The 16,631-nt window shown below is 41.0% G+C and overlaps 1 protein-coding gene across 1 annotated transcript in view; it reads left to right on the plus strand.

Annotated features, from left to right (window-relative positions):
- The first annotated feature begins 8,435 nt into the window (after positions 1-8,435).
- Positions 8,436-16,631, plus strand: part of TECTA (tectorin alpha) — a 193,555-nt gene continuing 185,359 nt past the window's right edge. Inside the window, exons 1-2 of the mRNA XM_073601118.1 lie at positions 8,436-8,487; positions 13,805-13,938. Of these exons, the coding sequence (XP_073457219.1) occupies positions 8,436-8,487; positions 13,805-13,938 (186 nt within the window). The remainder of the gene's footprint in view (positions 8,488-13,804; positions 13,939-16,631) is intronic.

The following is a 16,631-nucleotide window of genomic DNA, read 5'->3' on the forward strand; positions in this document are numbered from 1 at the left end:
ACGGGAAGTTAAAATGCAATTTTACACCTCTGTAGATAGTAATGAGCCATTTCATTCATTTATTTTTGAGGACTGCTTAGTGTGATATACTGTAGATACAATCACTCAACCACTTGAAACAGAAAAAATGTTTGTATTTATAACTCCACTTACATTTTTTTCTGTTCCGTCAGGTACAACAGGCAGCTATTGTGCTCTTTCTTAAACATCTTTTTCATAGGGTCAAGTTGCTAGTTCTGTATCGATCCTTCCTCCTCCCTTAGCACAAGCTTATGTTTGACCATAGTGAAACAAGAAACTTAGGTTACAACCAAACCAATGCTTTCCATAGCTTTTAGCACAAGTTTAAAACACATATATAATGCATTAAGGATTATGTACCATTCTTCTCATTGGAACAATCCTTATCTTCACTTCACATTTTTGTGGGACTCAGTCTGAAAACACTGTGATAACAGTGTTTGAAGTGTGTTTGGTGTCAAAATGCAAAGTACATACAAATGAATGATAACACGTGTAAAATGCATGGAAAAGATGTGTAACATGTTTGACGCACATTAACAAAAATACAAATGGTGGCATAAATTACATTTCTTGTATTGTATAAAGCAGTTAAAAGCCACATGAAACGCATAGAGAACACATCAAAATCACAATGCAGCACAATAATAATGCATGTATAACATGCATGCAAATGTGCATTAAAACATGTATATTTTCAAATGCATATGGGTGAATGCATACTTAGACTATGACCGTTTCAGTTAGATGCCAGTTAACCCAAAAGTATGTAAATGGGAATGGGTCTCAGGACTAATCCCTCGGCAACCACGCTGCTCATGTATAAATCTTTTAATAATAGAAAAATATTTGTTAACACACCAATTCCTCTATAGATTAATGAGTTTGTGTGCTTCTAACTTCTGTTTATGAATATTATATAGTATATTATAATCTTAATTCCAGGGCTTAGAAAGTAGCACCTACAAATTATATGTCATTCTTTAAAATGTGGAATTGCTCCCAACAGATTTCACTCTTATCAATGTGATCATTACTTTTCAACTATTCTCTTTCTACTGGCAGAAAATTGCAAAATAAAAATGGTAGTGGTATCTTAGTCAATGGACTCATGTTAGGTTTGAAACTTTTGCCGTAAATTATTAAATACGACTAACCTATATTCTACAAGGTAAATATTGCCTTTATAGGTTTACGTTATTTGTAGGATGTTGTCATTTTATTTGGTACTTGGAAATTTAGAATAGGTAGATATGCTGTGTTACTGGTGTTCTTTTTTTTATAGAGAATTAATTATTTTCTGTGGTTACCCACTTAGCCAGGTTTTTTATGTTACCCAAATAATCTGGTGTATTGTTACTACACTTACCTTCAGCTTATATCAAGAAAAATAAAATTGATTCTATATACAGTATGTGTGACAGTATGAGTGACAGCATCATGGTCTAACATTCTCTCATTTCAGACCAATCAGCTGTTTGACAGCCATTTTTTCTGCAGCCACTGAACTGCATGGCTTTTTAATCTGGAGTGCGGCTCTGGCCCTGAAAACTCCATGGGTTTAAAGTAGATCTAGATCCCAACTGAATTACGTGTGTTTCATAAAATACTGTTGTCACCTCCACAAGCCTTTTACAGCTATTTTCTTGGTACTTGCATTCATTCGAAAATTTTCTGCATTTCATTGCTTTTGACCTGTTTCCTAATGAGAAAGGTGTACCATGCTTATGTGATGCATGTCAGAACAGCGCATGTAGTTTCCACTAGGGGCGCACTTACAGGATGACAACGGCGAGGCACCACTGAGGGTTGTCACCCTATAACAGGTAGTACCTGAACAATGATCTTCATAGCATATTGATCAGGTATATTTTTAATGGAAGCTGCAGATTTGAAAACAAATTTTAAAATGACAATAACATGGTAAAACTAATATGAGGGTTTAGTGATTGGGTTTAGATCTACTTTAAACTAACTCAAAATGTCTGGCTGTTCTCGAGGCCCAACCTTAGTCTGTTCAGATGTACAGATTGCACTCATGTCTGGCTTCCAACCTTCTCTAGTGGCTGTGCTGACACATGTTTAGCCATGTTCCACTCCTGTTACAGTCAGAAAGTCATTTCAGGACAATGATGTGGCGCAAATGATGCAATAAGTGCATGTAGATAAGTAGTGGCTGAAAAGGAATGGAGTAGATTAGCAACATTGCATGAAAAAAAGGTGCATTGTTTTTGCTCGTTGGGGTGCTATTCAAAGCATTGTGGTAATGCACATGGTAAATCATGCATTACAGCAAATTACAGAAGTGTTCATCTTGCCTAAAGTTTCCACAACTGTTAAATGAACTGAGCCTATTTATACAGTGAAAAGACACCCTTATGGGAACAGTAGCAATCAGTTGGCAAATATGTGGTCAATTAACTTCTTCTGTTGTCTTTAGATATGTTTGCACTGACTGACTTGTGATATTTAATTTTCCACTTTAGACAGAGATTACTTTATATAAAAAGTCATATTGCGAAAAAATATATTGTCAGGTTAGAGTTTCGATGTTATACAATGCAGGTAATCATTATCTTCAACTTCCTTCTTTTTTTAGAAATATATTTAACCCAATAGATTTAGCCCCAGGTTAACACAGGGGCGGCACGACTTGCAGGTCGCCTCACCGAGGCGACCTGCACACGACTGCCACGGCGACTTGCAAAACGACTTCTGTATAGAAGTCTATGCAAGTCGCCCCCAAAGTAGTACAGGAACCTTTTTCTAAGTCGGAGCGACTTGCGTCGCTCCGACCTAGAATGGTTCCATTGTACAGAATGGGAGGCGACTTGTCAGGCGGCTAGGTCGCCTGACAAGTCGCCCCTGTGTGAACCGGCACTAAATGTAATAATACTTCAGGTATAGCACCATGGTTTGCTACAAGTATATTTTTCAGCATCAAAAGTATGTCCATTTCAATATTTTTATTAATATATTTTGCACACATATGAACATTTCCATAAATCCTGGCATTAGATGAAAATGTGACTGACGTGGGGATGTACAATATCTATTATATATATGAGCCATTCCCCAAATCTCTGAATTAAAGAGTCACAAATGTTATGGTCACAGAAGTCCATCTATTACTTGAGTATAAAACACACTTAGTGGTCATCTGTAGGTTACAGTATGATTATAAATATTGTAATTGTAAATCACTGGCCAGCCAAACCAATCTTGATGTTACCTCTTATCCACAGCTGGGTCTTTGGGTGGGGTCTGGCTTAATGACATCCTATCTTGTCAGTAAAATTGTTGTCATTCTTGCCCAAAAGTCCCCTTATTAGAGCTGGGCGAACGGTTCAAGCCGATGAAATGTTCGGGCCGAACATCGCCTTTTCGCCCGTTTAGCGAACACCTGAATTTGCAGGGTGCCTGGTGGGATGTTCGCTGGAGCGTACCCCACAATGCACTGCGTGCTGCTCAGTGCATTCTAGGGCTTTAATTGTATGAAGATCCTTAGTCAGGTGCAAGGCTTTGCCAATTAGGGCACAGAGCCCTGATTGGACAAATTAATGATGACTTTGTCCAATCACAGCTCAGTGCTCCCACAGGAAACTTTTGCAGTATGTTGTTGGAGTGGAGATAGATAGAGCAGGGCTCAGTTTGCTACTAGTGAGTTAGTGTGTTCACATATTGTGACTGAGCTTAGAGTGTTAGTGCAGTGTTAGTATAGTGTGAGTATAGTGTAGTGTGTGAGTATAGTGTAGTGTGGGAGGATAGTGTGAATATAGTGTGCAAATAGTGTAGTGTGTCAGTATAGTGTGAGTATAGTATAGTGTGTTAGTGTAGTGCAGTGACTCTGGTGTTCCCTCTTTTTTATTTTTTTTATAGTTTTTACATTTCTGTCAACGTCAGTCCTCAATTTAAAGGCTAAGGTACCTTTGTTTACTTTTTTCTTTTCTACATTCCAGCTTCCCTATGTACCAGTATAGCATTAATGTACTTATTTTGCAAAAATAAAACAGCTTTTTATTAATTCTTCACAGGCTTGCCTAACTCTCTTCATAGCTGTTTAAACACACTACTCGATTACTTCTGCCTTACTTCCTGGACAGACTTTAGGTCATGACACAGGAAGGAGTTGACCAGCTGAGGGTAGATGATGCAGGGTGTGTGCTAATGAGATCAGCTGGTTGACTCCTTCCTGTGTCATGACCTAAACTCTGACCAGGATGTAAGGCAGAAATAATCGAGCAGTATGTTTAAACAGCTATGAAGAGAGTGAGGTAAGCTGGTGTAGAATTATTGGAAAGCTGTTTTATTTTTGCAAAATAAGTACATTAATGCTATATTAGTACATAGGGGAGCTGAAATTTAGAAAAAAAAAAATAATAAGGTGAACAAAGGTGAACTTAGCCTTTAAAGTGCACCAAACACCTATTTTCATTCAATAAAGTGCATCCAATCACACATTTCCCAGTTTCTATTCAATTTGGGTAATAAGCCCCCCACATCATATCTGGGAGGTCAACAAGGAGAGGCAGATGTTCCCGTGCCACTATGAGGGGGCCATCAGTGTCTTTGTCCACAGGCAAAGGTGGACATGGTCCATACTCCTTCAGGGCGCATTTGTCCCTGTTTAATGATGTTGTCCATGCTATCCAGCCACAGCATGCAGAAGAGGTGGTGGGCTGCCTTACTAAATCATCCTCATCACCTATTACCCAAGTTGACACTAGTGCGCAGTCCATTGCAGCTACCAGAGCAGCCTTTTCTGCCTCCTTGTCCTTGGCTACTCCTGCCATAGCCAAAGCTTCTTGAGGATGCATAGACATGCATCTGGCACTGGCCATCTCCTCCCCATATTCAGGTGTCTCACATCTGACCCTATAATGACCAACTGAGAAATGCATCCCAGCTTAGTCTCCCTATAAATTTATGGCAGCTTATGGGGTGGCGCAGACAGGGGCAAGGCGCAGACATCATGGCTCTGTCCTGAGTGGCTCTGTCACGAGTGATGCGCAGTTTCACCGACGCAGTTTAATGAAAGCAGGATAACTAAAGCTGCATGAACAACAACAAGAACTCTGCTCCACTCTGCAAGACGACAAGCAAACCAGCTTTGACATTTATTTTATATTAGGTTAGTTTCCCACTCTCTGTCCACTAACATGCTCCTTATTCTCTTCCTTCTCACATTGGTGTCTTCTATCCTCAAATTATCTTTACTCTACCCCTCCTCTCTTCCCTGCAGCATGCACATATCACCCTCACTCCTACCCTCTCCCTACTATGGCACCCATCATCTCCTGCATTTGCTGCACCCACATGCTGACATAAACACCAGGGCCACTAGACACGTGCGCTCATGCACATCCCACTCCCACCTTGCCTTCCTCGCCCTCCTCCTTCTCCTAGTCTCAGGTGACATTTCTCCTAATCCTGGTCCGCCATTTTCCAAATGCAAGCCACATATCCAATACCCCTCCCCCTCTGGCAACCACCGCAATCCACTTAGTTTAATTTCTATCCCCCTGCTTCCTCAAAGCACCCCACCAATCTCATGCGCCCTTTGTAACGCCCACTCCATCTGTAACAAGCTAACATCTCTACATGACCTCTTCATCTCTCATGGCTTGAACATACTCACCATAACAGAAACCTGGCTTCAAAATTTTGACTCAGCTTCTCCTGCTGCCCTCTCCCATGGTGGTCTCCATTGGACTCACTCCCCCAGACCCAACAAACAGAAAGGAGGTGGAGTTGGCTTCCTTCTATCCCCACAAAGCACCTTCCAAGTCCTTCCTGTCCCTCCCTCTCTATCCCTCTCTTCTTTCGAGATGCACTGTATTCGTCTGTTTTCTCCCATTTCTCTGAGGATTGCAGCAATTTATAGGCCTCCAGGACCGGTATCACGCTTTCTTGATGACTTTGCTGCCTGGCTACCCTACTTTCTCTCCTCTGAAATACCCACCATTATTCTTGGTGACTTTAACATTCCTGTCAATGTTAACAGCCCAACTACAGCTAAACTTCTCGACTTAACCTCATCTTTTGACCTAACCCAATGGACACATACTTCCACTCACTCCAATGGTAATACCCTTGACCTTGTATTCTCCCATCTCTGCAACCCTGGCAACCTCACGAACACCCCCTTTCCTCTCTCTGATCACAACCTCATTACTTTCACTGTATCCTTGCCTCCAACCACCCATCCCTCCAAGCAGCAAACAATTACTTGTTGAAACCTTCGCCACTTTAACTCTTCTCTTCTCTATTCTGCTACTGACCACCTATATGACATAATCTCTCCCCTGTCCTGTCCTGGCCACCTCTGTCTACAACAGTTCACTCTCATCATCACTAGATGCACTTGCTCCTCTAACCACACGCAGAATCAGGCCCCGACCGTTACAACCCTGGCAAACTGACAACACTGGAAATTGCCGTGCTCTTGAACGACTGTGGCGTAAAACCAAATGCCTGCAAGACTTCACCCTATATAAATCTGCCCTTCTAAATTACAATTCATGCCTCCATGCTGCCAATCAAGCCTACTTTGTCTCTCTTATTAATTCCTTGTCATCCAGCCCCAGTTGGCTCTTCTCAACCTTTAACTCTCTGCTTCGTCCCCCACCCCCTCTACCCACTAACTCGCTCACTGCCCAAGATATTGCCAATTACTTCAAAGACAAGATCGATGCAATTCGTGAGGACATCTCCACTGTGCGTACCTCTTCCCCACCCAACATAACTTGCCTAGCAGCACATTCAACACTCTCCTCTTTTGAATTGGCTACTACTAAAGAGGTTACAAAAATTTTCTCGGATGCCCACCTAACCAATTGTCCCTTGGCTCCTGTTCCCTCACAACTACTACGGTCATCCTCTTCTTCTATCCTATGCTCCCTCACCCACATCTTCAATCTCTCCCTCTCTAGTGGCATCTTCCCCTCCCCTCTAAAACATGCGCAGATCACTCCCATTCTTAAAAAGCCTTCACTGGACCCTACCAACCTGAATAACATAAGACCCATCTCATTGCTCCCAGGTGTTTGGTCCATCTCTACCCCTGATATGTTGTCCAAAGATTTTCATAAGCATGACGTAGCGGAGGTAGTGTACATTCATATTTGCCTCCATTCTGTATTCCAATCTTCGGACAAATTTATCTTAGAATTAAGGCCATTTAACAGAATACTGATTTCCGTGGACACTGGGAGGTCCAGAAAATTAGAGTAAAGATCACCATTGTTAGTGATATATAAATACTGAACTTGAGCAGTCATACTTAACTTCTGCTGAAAATCATTGGCCTATTCTTAAAAATGACATTTATTACAGATGACAAAATTACAGCTTTATCTTTTGGATGTTAAAGTCCCTAAAGAGTCTATAGGTTGTTAACATTGAGCTATAGGACCAAATTTAAAAATACATAACTGATGGAGTTTAGCACTGGAATGAACACAGCGGTTTTTGATTCCTCCCCACCCCCAGGTAGGTAGTGTTATTACCAGTGGATCCTGATGGTACTATTTTCCTACTTTCGTCAGTGAATTCAAACAACAGTGCTGTCAGAGTAGTTGTACATGTACACGTACAATTTAAATAAGTGACAAAAGTCATAAAACTGCAGCTAACACTTTCAAAACAATTACAGCAACAGTTTTTTGTTTGTTTTTTTTTTTTGGGGGGGGGGGTGTAACCTTATGAAGATCCTTGAAAGCACACAGAGCAGATTATATGGTTTATCTCAAATCCTCTCCGCATGTAAATATAGAGTAAAAAAAAAATCATATACTGAATACTATTATTACAGATGTTAATCTTATACAGTTGCCAAAATACAGTATTTTTCAGTATTGTAGGACTAAAATATATTATGCTGTTATGTACAGCTGACTGACTTACTTTATAGAATAATCTTTTATTTTACCTAAACTTATAATAAACAATGAAATAAATAGTAAAGCCCTGACATAAAAACGATGATAATAATTCCATAAACCACTGAGTATCAGATGCTGAAACAGTACATTGCTTTTACAGTACAAATTTTGAATTGAATCTTTCTTATACATTGGGATGGTTTGAAATGCTGGGCTATGCTGACTATGCTGACTACAGTACAGTTGGAACGCATTCCCCAAAGGTCTCTAAATGTCAGCCTTAAACGATACCGTTGTCCATTGTTGCTCCTATTCATTTAACAAAACAAGCACCTTCCAGCTATAACAGGGAGCACAAGAAACATAATATAGCTGATAATTAACCCTTGCTTCTATAATGGCCTGTGTGTGCTGCCATAACCTAATGTTCAAGCTGTAATGACAATAGAAAATGGGCATTAAACAAACTGCTGCATACAGTCTGTACAGGAACTAATAAACTCCTTACTAACTATATTTTATTGCTGCAGAATGAATTATTCTTCTCTGCTTGGGCTGTGGTCTGCACTCTGCTTATTACAAGGTATGTAGGAGGAACCTTCAATAAAAATTTTGACATACTAGTATACTTGTACAATCATTAGGTGTATTAGCTGGTGAAAAAAATATGTTGTCAGCAATGTTAAGTAACTTATCCTGTTATCTGAATCTTTACAAAAATACTCATTGTTCCTTCTTCTGCTCAAAGAATGAGTCTGTAAATATATATAAGTTGAACTGATTATTAAATGTTGACTAATGAAACATTTACCCTGCATAACATTAATGAAAAGATTAGAACATTAGGTAATAGAAATGATAAAAACTGCATGACTTTCTATAAAAGGTTTGTGCTACTTCCCTATACTCTGCAAAAACCAATGTAATTGAAACCAAGGACTTTGGTCAAAAAATGCTAAAGAAAGGGCAGATAACTGGCCAGCTCCAATGCTTTGGCATTGGATTGACTGGGTGGTGTAGTGTCAGACATGCCAATGAAGGATTTAGCAACGAGCCAAGTTTTAAGAGCTTCCTATTTTATCTCTGATAGCCAGCTGGACATTGTGTAATTATTTTTTTCCCCAAAGTTTATTGACAAAAAATAAGAAGAGAATGTAATTATCATTGGATGACTTTTTCTACATGTTTGGTGTTGGTATACAGAATGCCCCCAGAAATGTTGTCTCTTGTTTGTGTGATTGAGCCAATCTTGTGATTTAGTGCCGATGTCTGAGAGAATGAGTGACATTGGCACTATAATACAAGTACAATTTTAGGCACTGTCTGCAATAGGACTTTCAATTTTGGTGAGATACCTCCTAAGGTTTAAAAACTTCTAAAAGGATGCAGGCAACTTTCCTCTTTAGAACATTGAAAGAGCACCAGGTGGTTTTAATGAAACAAGCCCTTGTAGTCAAGAATCAATCTTGAAAGGACATAGTACAGGGATATGCAATTAGCGGACCTCCAGCTGTTGCAAAACTACAAGTCCCATCATGCTCTGCTTCTGAATGTCATGCTTGTGGCTGTCAGTCTTGCTATACCTCATGGGACTTGTAGTTCTGCAACAGCTGGAGGTCCGCTAATTGCATATCCCTGACATAGTAGAACAAACATATTTTTCTTCAAAAATAAGATTTTTATAACAGCTTACCTGTAAAATCCTTTTCTTGAAGTACATCATGGGACACAGAGCCACAGTAATTACTGTATGGGTTATATAGGCACCTTTAGGTGATGGACACTGGCACACCCTAGACAGAAGGTTTAGCTCCCTATATAACCCCTCCCCTTACTGGGAGTACCTCAGTTTTGTAGCAAAGCAATACACGTGTAATCAGAAAGAGGGGATGGACCTCTGTGTCTAGTGATGTACTCCAAGAAAAGGATTTTACAGGTAAGCTGTTATAAAAATCCTATTTTCTTTATCGTACATCACGGGACACAGAGCCACAGTAATTACTGTATGGGATGCCCCAGAGCAATGCTATCTGAGGGGAGGGAGACACAAACAAAAGTAGGGTGCAATCAGACCTGAGGACCTATACTGCTGCCTGCAGCACACTGCGCCTAAAGGCGATATCCTCATGTCTTCTTACATCCACCTGATAGAATCTGGAGAATGTATGGACTGAAGACCAAGTTGCGGCCTTGCAGATTTGAGCCATGGAGGCTTGGTGATTTTGATGACAAACACATCGGAAAATCTAGCGCCTGGACCTTCTTGTTCCAGGCAGACAGGATACTGTTTTGCAGCAGTCTCAAATGAAACCGAGCATAGGGAACTGCTTCAAATAAAGCCACCATCTTTCCCAACGACCTCATGCAAAGGCGAATAGAAGGACCCTTCTTCGCCCTGACCACCAGAACCAGCTCCTTTATGGCGCTGATCTTTGCCTGGGGTAAAAACACCCTCTTCTGGGCTGTATCTATAACCAGACCCAAGTACTCTAGTCTTCTTACTGGCTTTAAAGAAGATTTCTCTAGGTTGAGGACCCAACCTAGGTATTCCAGGTAGTTGACTGTGGTGACCCTGCTTTGGTCTAAGCAGGCTACTGATCAGTCTATCAAGAGCAGGTCATCTAGTTATGCTATAATTGTTATACCTTAAGTCCTTAATCTGGACAGATGAAGGGCCAGAAGTTTTGTAAAAACCCGGGGTGCAGTAGCTAGACCAAAAGGCAGAGCTACAAACTGAAAATTAAGTTTTTATACTTCAAAACGCAGATATTTCTGATGAGTGGGGAAAATAGGTACATGCAGGTATGCATCCTTGATGTCGATTGACGCCAGAAGTTCTCCTACTTGTAGGATGGAGACTACTGATCGGATTGATTCCATGCGAAAAGAGCGAATTTTCAGGAACCGGTTTAGATCTTTGCGATCTAGAATGGGCCTGACATCTCCATTTGGTTTTGGCACCGTGAAAAGGTTTGAATAAAACCCCAACCCCTGCTCTTCCATGAGGACCACCATGATCACTTTTTGCGACAAAAGTGGTCTAACGCTTGAAGGAGAGACTGCTTTTTCTCTGGATCTTTGGGAACATTTGACCTGAGGAAATGAGGAGACGGGAATTCTCGGAACTCTAGTTTGTAACCTAGAGTTATTGTGGAGACCACCCATCTGTCTTGAAACTCCTCCTGCCAGACCCTTAAGAACTGTAGCAGTCTTCCCCCCACTCGATTGAATGAGGGTGCCCCCTCATAAAGAGACTTTAACATTCTGTCTTGTAGGTTTCCTCTCCCAGGACTTCTTTTGTCCCTGGGGTTGACCCTGAGATTTACCTCTTGAACCTGACGGTGGAGGCCGTCGCGACTGCCTGGAGGCTGATGTCCCCGGCACTGGAGAAAGAGCCTGTTTAAATGAGTGACGTTTACTCCTTTTCTTAACTGGCAAAAGGGTACTTTTCCCACTTTATATATTTTGGATATATTTGTCCAAATCATCCCCAAATAGCCTTTCACCACGGAAAGGAAACCCAGCTAGGAGCTTTTTGCAGGGCACTTCGGCTGACCAATTTTTCAACCATAAGTTTCTATGCATATGCACCAACCCAAGCGTAAGGCAAGAGGTTTGAAGAATAGAATCTCTGATTGCGTCAATTGCAAAAAACAAAGCCCCTGGCAGCTTGGCTAAATCCTGGGCCTGCTGTTCAGAGAAAACCTTGAGCACCTATTTCAAGTGGTCTCTCAAGGATTAACATACCCCAATTGCCGCCACCGTAGGTTGAGCTACTGAACCTGCCAAAGAAAAAATGTTTTTTAACAGGAATTCTAATTTTTTATCGATTGGATCCCTAAGCATTTGAGCAATGTCAACAGGACAAGTTGAACTTTTATTCACAGAGGATATGGCATCGTCAATTGCTGGTATAACCCACATCTTTGTAAACTTTTCCTCCATAGGATAAAGTGTTGAAAACTTTTTAGGAGGGAAGAAATGCTTATCTGGGTGATCCCACTCAGAATACATAAGCTTTTCCAGCAATGAATGGACAGGAAAGGCACGCAAGGCTTAAAGAGGCTTCAGTGAACCCGAACAAGAAGTGGGCTTTTCAACCGATTCAGTTAAGGGTAGCTTAAATGTGGAGCGGACCATTTCAGTAAGAGACTGCACCAGAAATTTCTCAGCCTGTGAAGCTGAAGAAGGTCCTCCCCCTCAGAAGAGGAGTCATCAGCCTATTCATGGTCCCCTGAGGGGAAATTATCTTCCCCCTCCCACTGTTCCCCTGTTTGAGGGTCCTGGGTGGTAGAAGGGGACCTAATGCTTTTTCTTCCACCCTGTGAAGATGTGATTAAAGCCGCTAATCTTTCCTCCAGTCCAATCATGGCTGAGGAGAAAACTTCCTCAGTAATATATGCAGGGGCTAAAATGCCAGAAGCAGTTGCAACCCCTGACAACCCCGATGGCTTGCTCTGACCAGCCTCCCTAGGCTTTTCAGGGGGGGTGGTGTTGCAGAGGGAGGGTCCTAAGAGCCTGAGGGAGATCCCTTTGAGCCCCTCTTTTTTTGGGTATTTGTATCTCCCCTTCTGCTCATAATGCTAAGCACAAATGCAGAGTTACTACCAGAAAATGCACTCATTACTGAGCAAATAGTTCAGCAACTGCCGCTGCAATCAAGGCTCAGGCTGATGCTTAAGTAAATGTGCCCCCGTTTGTTCTGTGTCCCTCCATCAGTTGAATGCACCTGCAAAAGGTGTATTTATAGCCTACACAGTCCCTGCATTGTGAACGTTGAAGCACGCTGATGCCGCACTAAGCCCCACCCCTCCCTCCAACTTCCCACTGTGCCCCCTCACTCTTTCAAAAAAGACTGCTTTCCCATGCGAGCGGGGCTCTGAACCGACCGGATCGGCATGTAGGGGGGCTGGGGTGGAGGAGAGGAGGAAAAGTGCTGGAAGAAAACCGCCATGCTATGGTGGTGGTGGCAGGAGCGGCGCAGAATACTGCTGTCTGGTCCCTGCTCCCTCTGCCTCCTGGAGTGAAAGAAATACCTCAGTCCAGGTGGGGGATGTCTAAAAGCAAAGCCCCCCTTCCAACATCTTAACTGATGCTTGGGACTACAGGAAGCGTGCAGCTTGTACTGACACAGAGCAAGACTGGCATGCATGGAATCAGGCTCTTGACAGCCCCCGGTGATGACTTTAGGCATGACAACATTTACTTAAAGGAGAAAACCCATAAGAATTAGAAAATTCCTTAGGATTCTCCACTTACCTTATCCAGCTGCAGGGTTCTTTGGTAAACCAGACAGACCCAATCTTCACCACTCATGGTGGGCTCCGTTTAAAAAAACCTTCAAGGACAAGGGCCCCTTTTTATCGGGGGTTCCACACTCTTGGACCCGTAAAGCACCCCGCCAGGAAATATGGCTGAAAAAACCAAGCACTGGATCCCGGCTCTCTAAAAAGAGAAGCATTACAGGCAAAACCTAATTTCTTCCGATACGAGGCCAAGGTACATTCAGTTTGGCCTAAAAAGACACTTTGAATGGATCCAGTTGCATAGCTTGCCCCAGCAAAGGAATATTCTAGTGGAGCTCAGGCTAGCACATCTTTACTCGTGACCAACACCTAAGACACTGGTGAAAAAACTGAGGTATTCCCAGTAAGGGGAGGGGTTATATAGGGAGCTAAACTTCCTGTCTAGGGTGTGCCAGTGTCCATCACCTAAAGGTGCCTATTTAACCCATACAGTAATTACTGTGGCTCTGTGTCCCGTGATGTACAGAAACAGATTTTTTTTTTGGAATCTTCTAAAGGTTGTTAAAATTCTTGCAATGTATATATAACCCAGAGTGGATTGTTTTCTTCTCAACAAAAGTGAAGTTACATTTTAAAATATATTTTTATTTACAGCACAATCAAAGACAATTTTGTACCCATTCTGGCAGAATGATACTAAAACTCCAAAAGTGGATGATGGAAGTTCATCTGAAATTAAGCTCTCTGTTCCTTTTGTATTCTTTGGAGTTCCATACAAAGCACTTTATGTGAGTGTTTTTTTTCCCTAAAACTGCATTTCCAAAAGTTATTTAATAAGGAATTTTGTTTGACACCCACCTTACAAAGTTTTGCACTATTCATAAAGAATTATTAAAATTTCAGGGTCTGAGAAGAGGTATTCCAGTGTGAATCATTTTTCCAGACTGAAAGAGAATCGTTTTTTTTTCAAAAACAAGTGAATATAACTTAATTACTTTATGACTTTTTTTGTAATTACATAAAGTAATACATATTTTTAATTAATAAATAAATACATGTATGCTACTTCTTAAACGGGATACCAGCTTCAGTTTGCAGTCATTTTTTAAAATGTGTTTTTATTGGATTTTCACATCTTTAATACAGAAAAGGAAATTGGTAGTATGTTGTTACAAGTACTTTCGTAGTAGCGAATTGGCATATGGTTGTACAAGAATCAAAGATCAGTATACATAAAATCAATAGGTCTACATCTAGATAGTTATGTATTTGATAGTATCATTGTTGGTGGAGGAATGGACCTTTATAATTGAAGCCCTCAGAGAAAGTGTCAAATTCAACAGTAAAACATACAGCTAAGAAATAGTTTAGCTCTCTCTAATATAATTTTTACTAAACGCGGTATAGTCACTAGATTTATACACATTGGAGCATAGGCAGGTGAATGGACTGGTGTGATCAGTTTGGATAGATGTGAAAGGGTATCTATATAGTGGGGGAAAAATTCCACTGCTACCAGTTACACGTACTGATCTCCTGTATAGTGGATAATTATCTTCTTGCTGCTTTCTTCTGCGTGGAAGATGTCTCTTAGAATGAGAATCTCAACAGAAAATGTATTGAGTCCAAACACTTGCTACAAGACATCCACACCTAGATTTCAGTGTGCTAACCACATCATCAGCACTGGTTAGGAATGCAAGGGTTGTATATATGTAATTTGGCAGTCATAATATACCAAAACATTAGTATCTCATACTGCATTTTTTCTATATGTTATACAAATAGAGTAGTCTGTGCCTCCTTCTCATATTTGTTATCATAGAGGCAGGGGAATTTCTACCTTTTAAGTCTGTTCCTATTTCTGCGTATACAGTAGAGATTTTGCAACTCAGTGTCATCAAAAAGTTGCATAATTTAAAGAGGAGATCATGTGTTGTTGGCTGGGATCATGAAAACTTAGCTTGTTAAAAGAGGACGGATGTTCTATGTACAGGTCTGGGGTGTATGTCAGTAAAATATGTCTTACTTGTAAGTAGGAATATAACTGGGATCTCAAATCAGCTTGTTTGTCTTTGAGGGTTTAGAAAGATCTTAGTTGGGGGATCACTGAATTAGCTATATACCTAAATTGTAAGAGCCCAGGGGATTTAAAAATGATGTGAAGCTGACTGGAATGGAAGGATTAAAAATATAATGGAGGGGGGAGGTAGTTTGAAGGTGAGTTTGTAGCATTTATGGCAATGGTTTCAAATAGATACAGTAAAATTTTTTGTGGAAAGCAAGGGCATTTGTGGTTTATACTTTGTAGAGAACCATATACGAAGTGAGATGGTTGGACAGATATTAAATGATTCCTAATAAGGAAGTTCAAGTTAATCTCCATTTTTATTGGGATTGCTGGGCATCTGTGTGGGAGCTTACAACAGCTCCTATGCTACAGTATGTGTACCATTTAATGACATAGCAAAAGGGGTCAATTTTGGGGTCAACTAGAAACACATGCTGATTTCTTATATCTCTTGGTGACTCAAGTGGCATTTCTAATTCTGCTCAACAGGCGCAGCAGCGCAAGTATATAATTCTATATTGCCTTAACCATCTAAAATCCTAAATTATATCTATCTATCTATCTATCTATCTATCTATCTATCTATCTATCTATCTATCTATCTATCTATCTACAGCAGGCATGTCCAAAGTCCGGCCCGCGGGCTGTTCCGCTTTAATATGGCCCCCCTGGTAGTTTGGATACATATATCTTTTGTGGCCCCCAGGGCCACAAAAGATATATACTGTATTTATCAGCGCTGCCTCGGAGGGGACAGGGAGGGGGCGGGATGAGTGCCGTCAGATTACATACAGAAGAATCTCCTGTTTACTCGGCGGCTTCTGTAATAGGTAGTCCCATCTCCTGGGCTGCCATTGGACAATTGTTCTGTCTATTATAGGAGGCAGTACTTTGTATTAAAGAGGCCGCAGTGTAAACAGGAGAATCTCCTGTATGTAAGCTGTTGGTGCTCATCCCGCCCCCTCCCTGTCCCCTCTGTGACTGCAGATGGGCATCGATCTATCTTTATGCACACACATGCCTGTGAGGTTTGAAATTATTACAGCTTAGTCTGATTAGATTGCCAACCTGTGTGGGTATCTATTATTGTCCTGTAAAAATGCACAATAAATCATTGCATGCATTGCAGGGAATCTTGATTCACTGAATGTCATAATTCACCGATTAGCATGTGGGAACAAATTTTGAAAATGAAACAAATTAGGAACTCAGAAAATTGTAGCAATAGGCTGTTTATATTAAGTAGCAAGTGATCACCTTTCTGCTCATTTACTCTGGCTTACCCATTCATTATATATGTACAGCACCGTGAGAGTGATTTGTAGACATGTGCAATTCATTTCATAATGAAACGAAATTCAGGTGAATTTTGCACCTTTCAGACATTCAGGTGCATCCGAATGTCTGAAG

Source organism: Aquarana catesbeiana, linkage group LG10 (genome assembly GCF_042186555.1).
Source record: "Aquarana catesbeiana isolate 2022-GZ linkage group LG10, ASM4218655v1, whole genome shotgun sequence".
Taxonomy (NCBI): domain Eukaryota; kingdom Metazoa; phylum Chordata; class Amphibia; order Anura; family Ranidae; genus Aquarana; species Aquarana catesbeiana.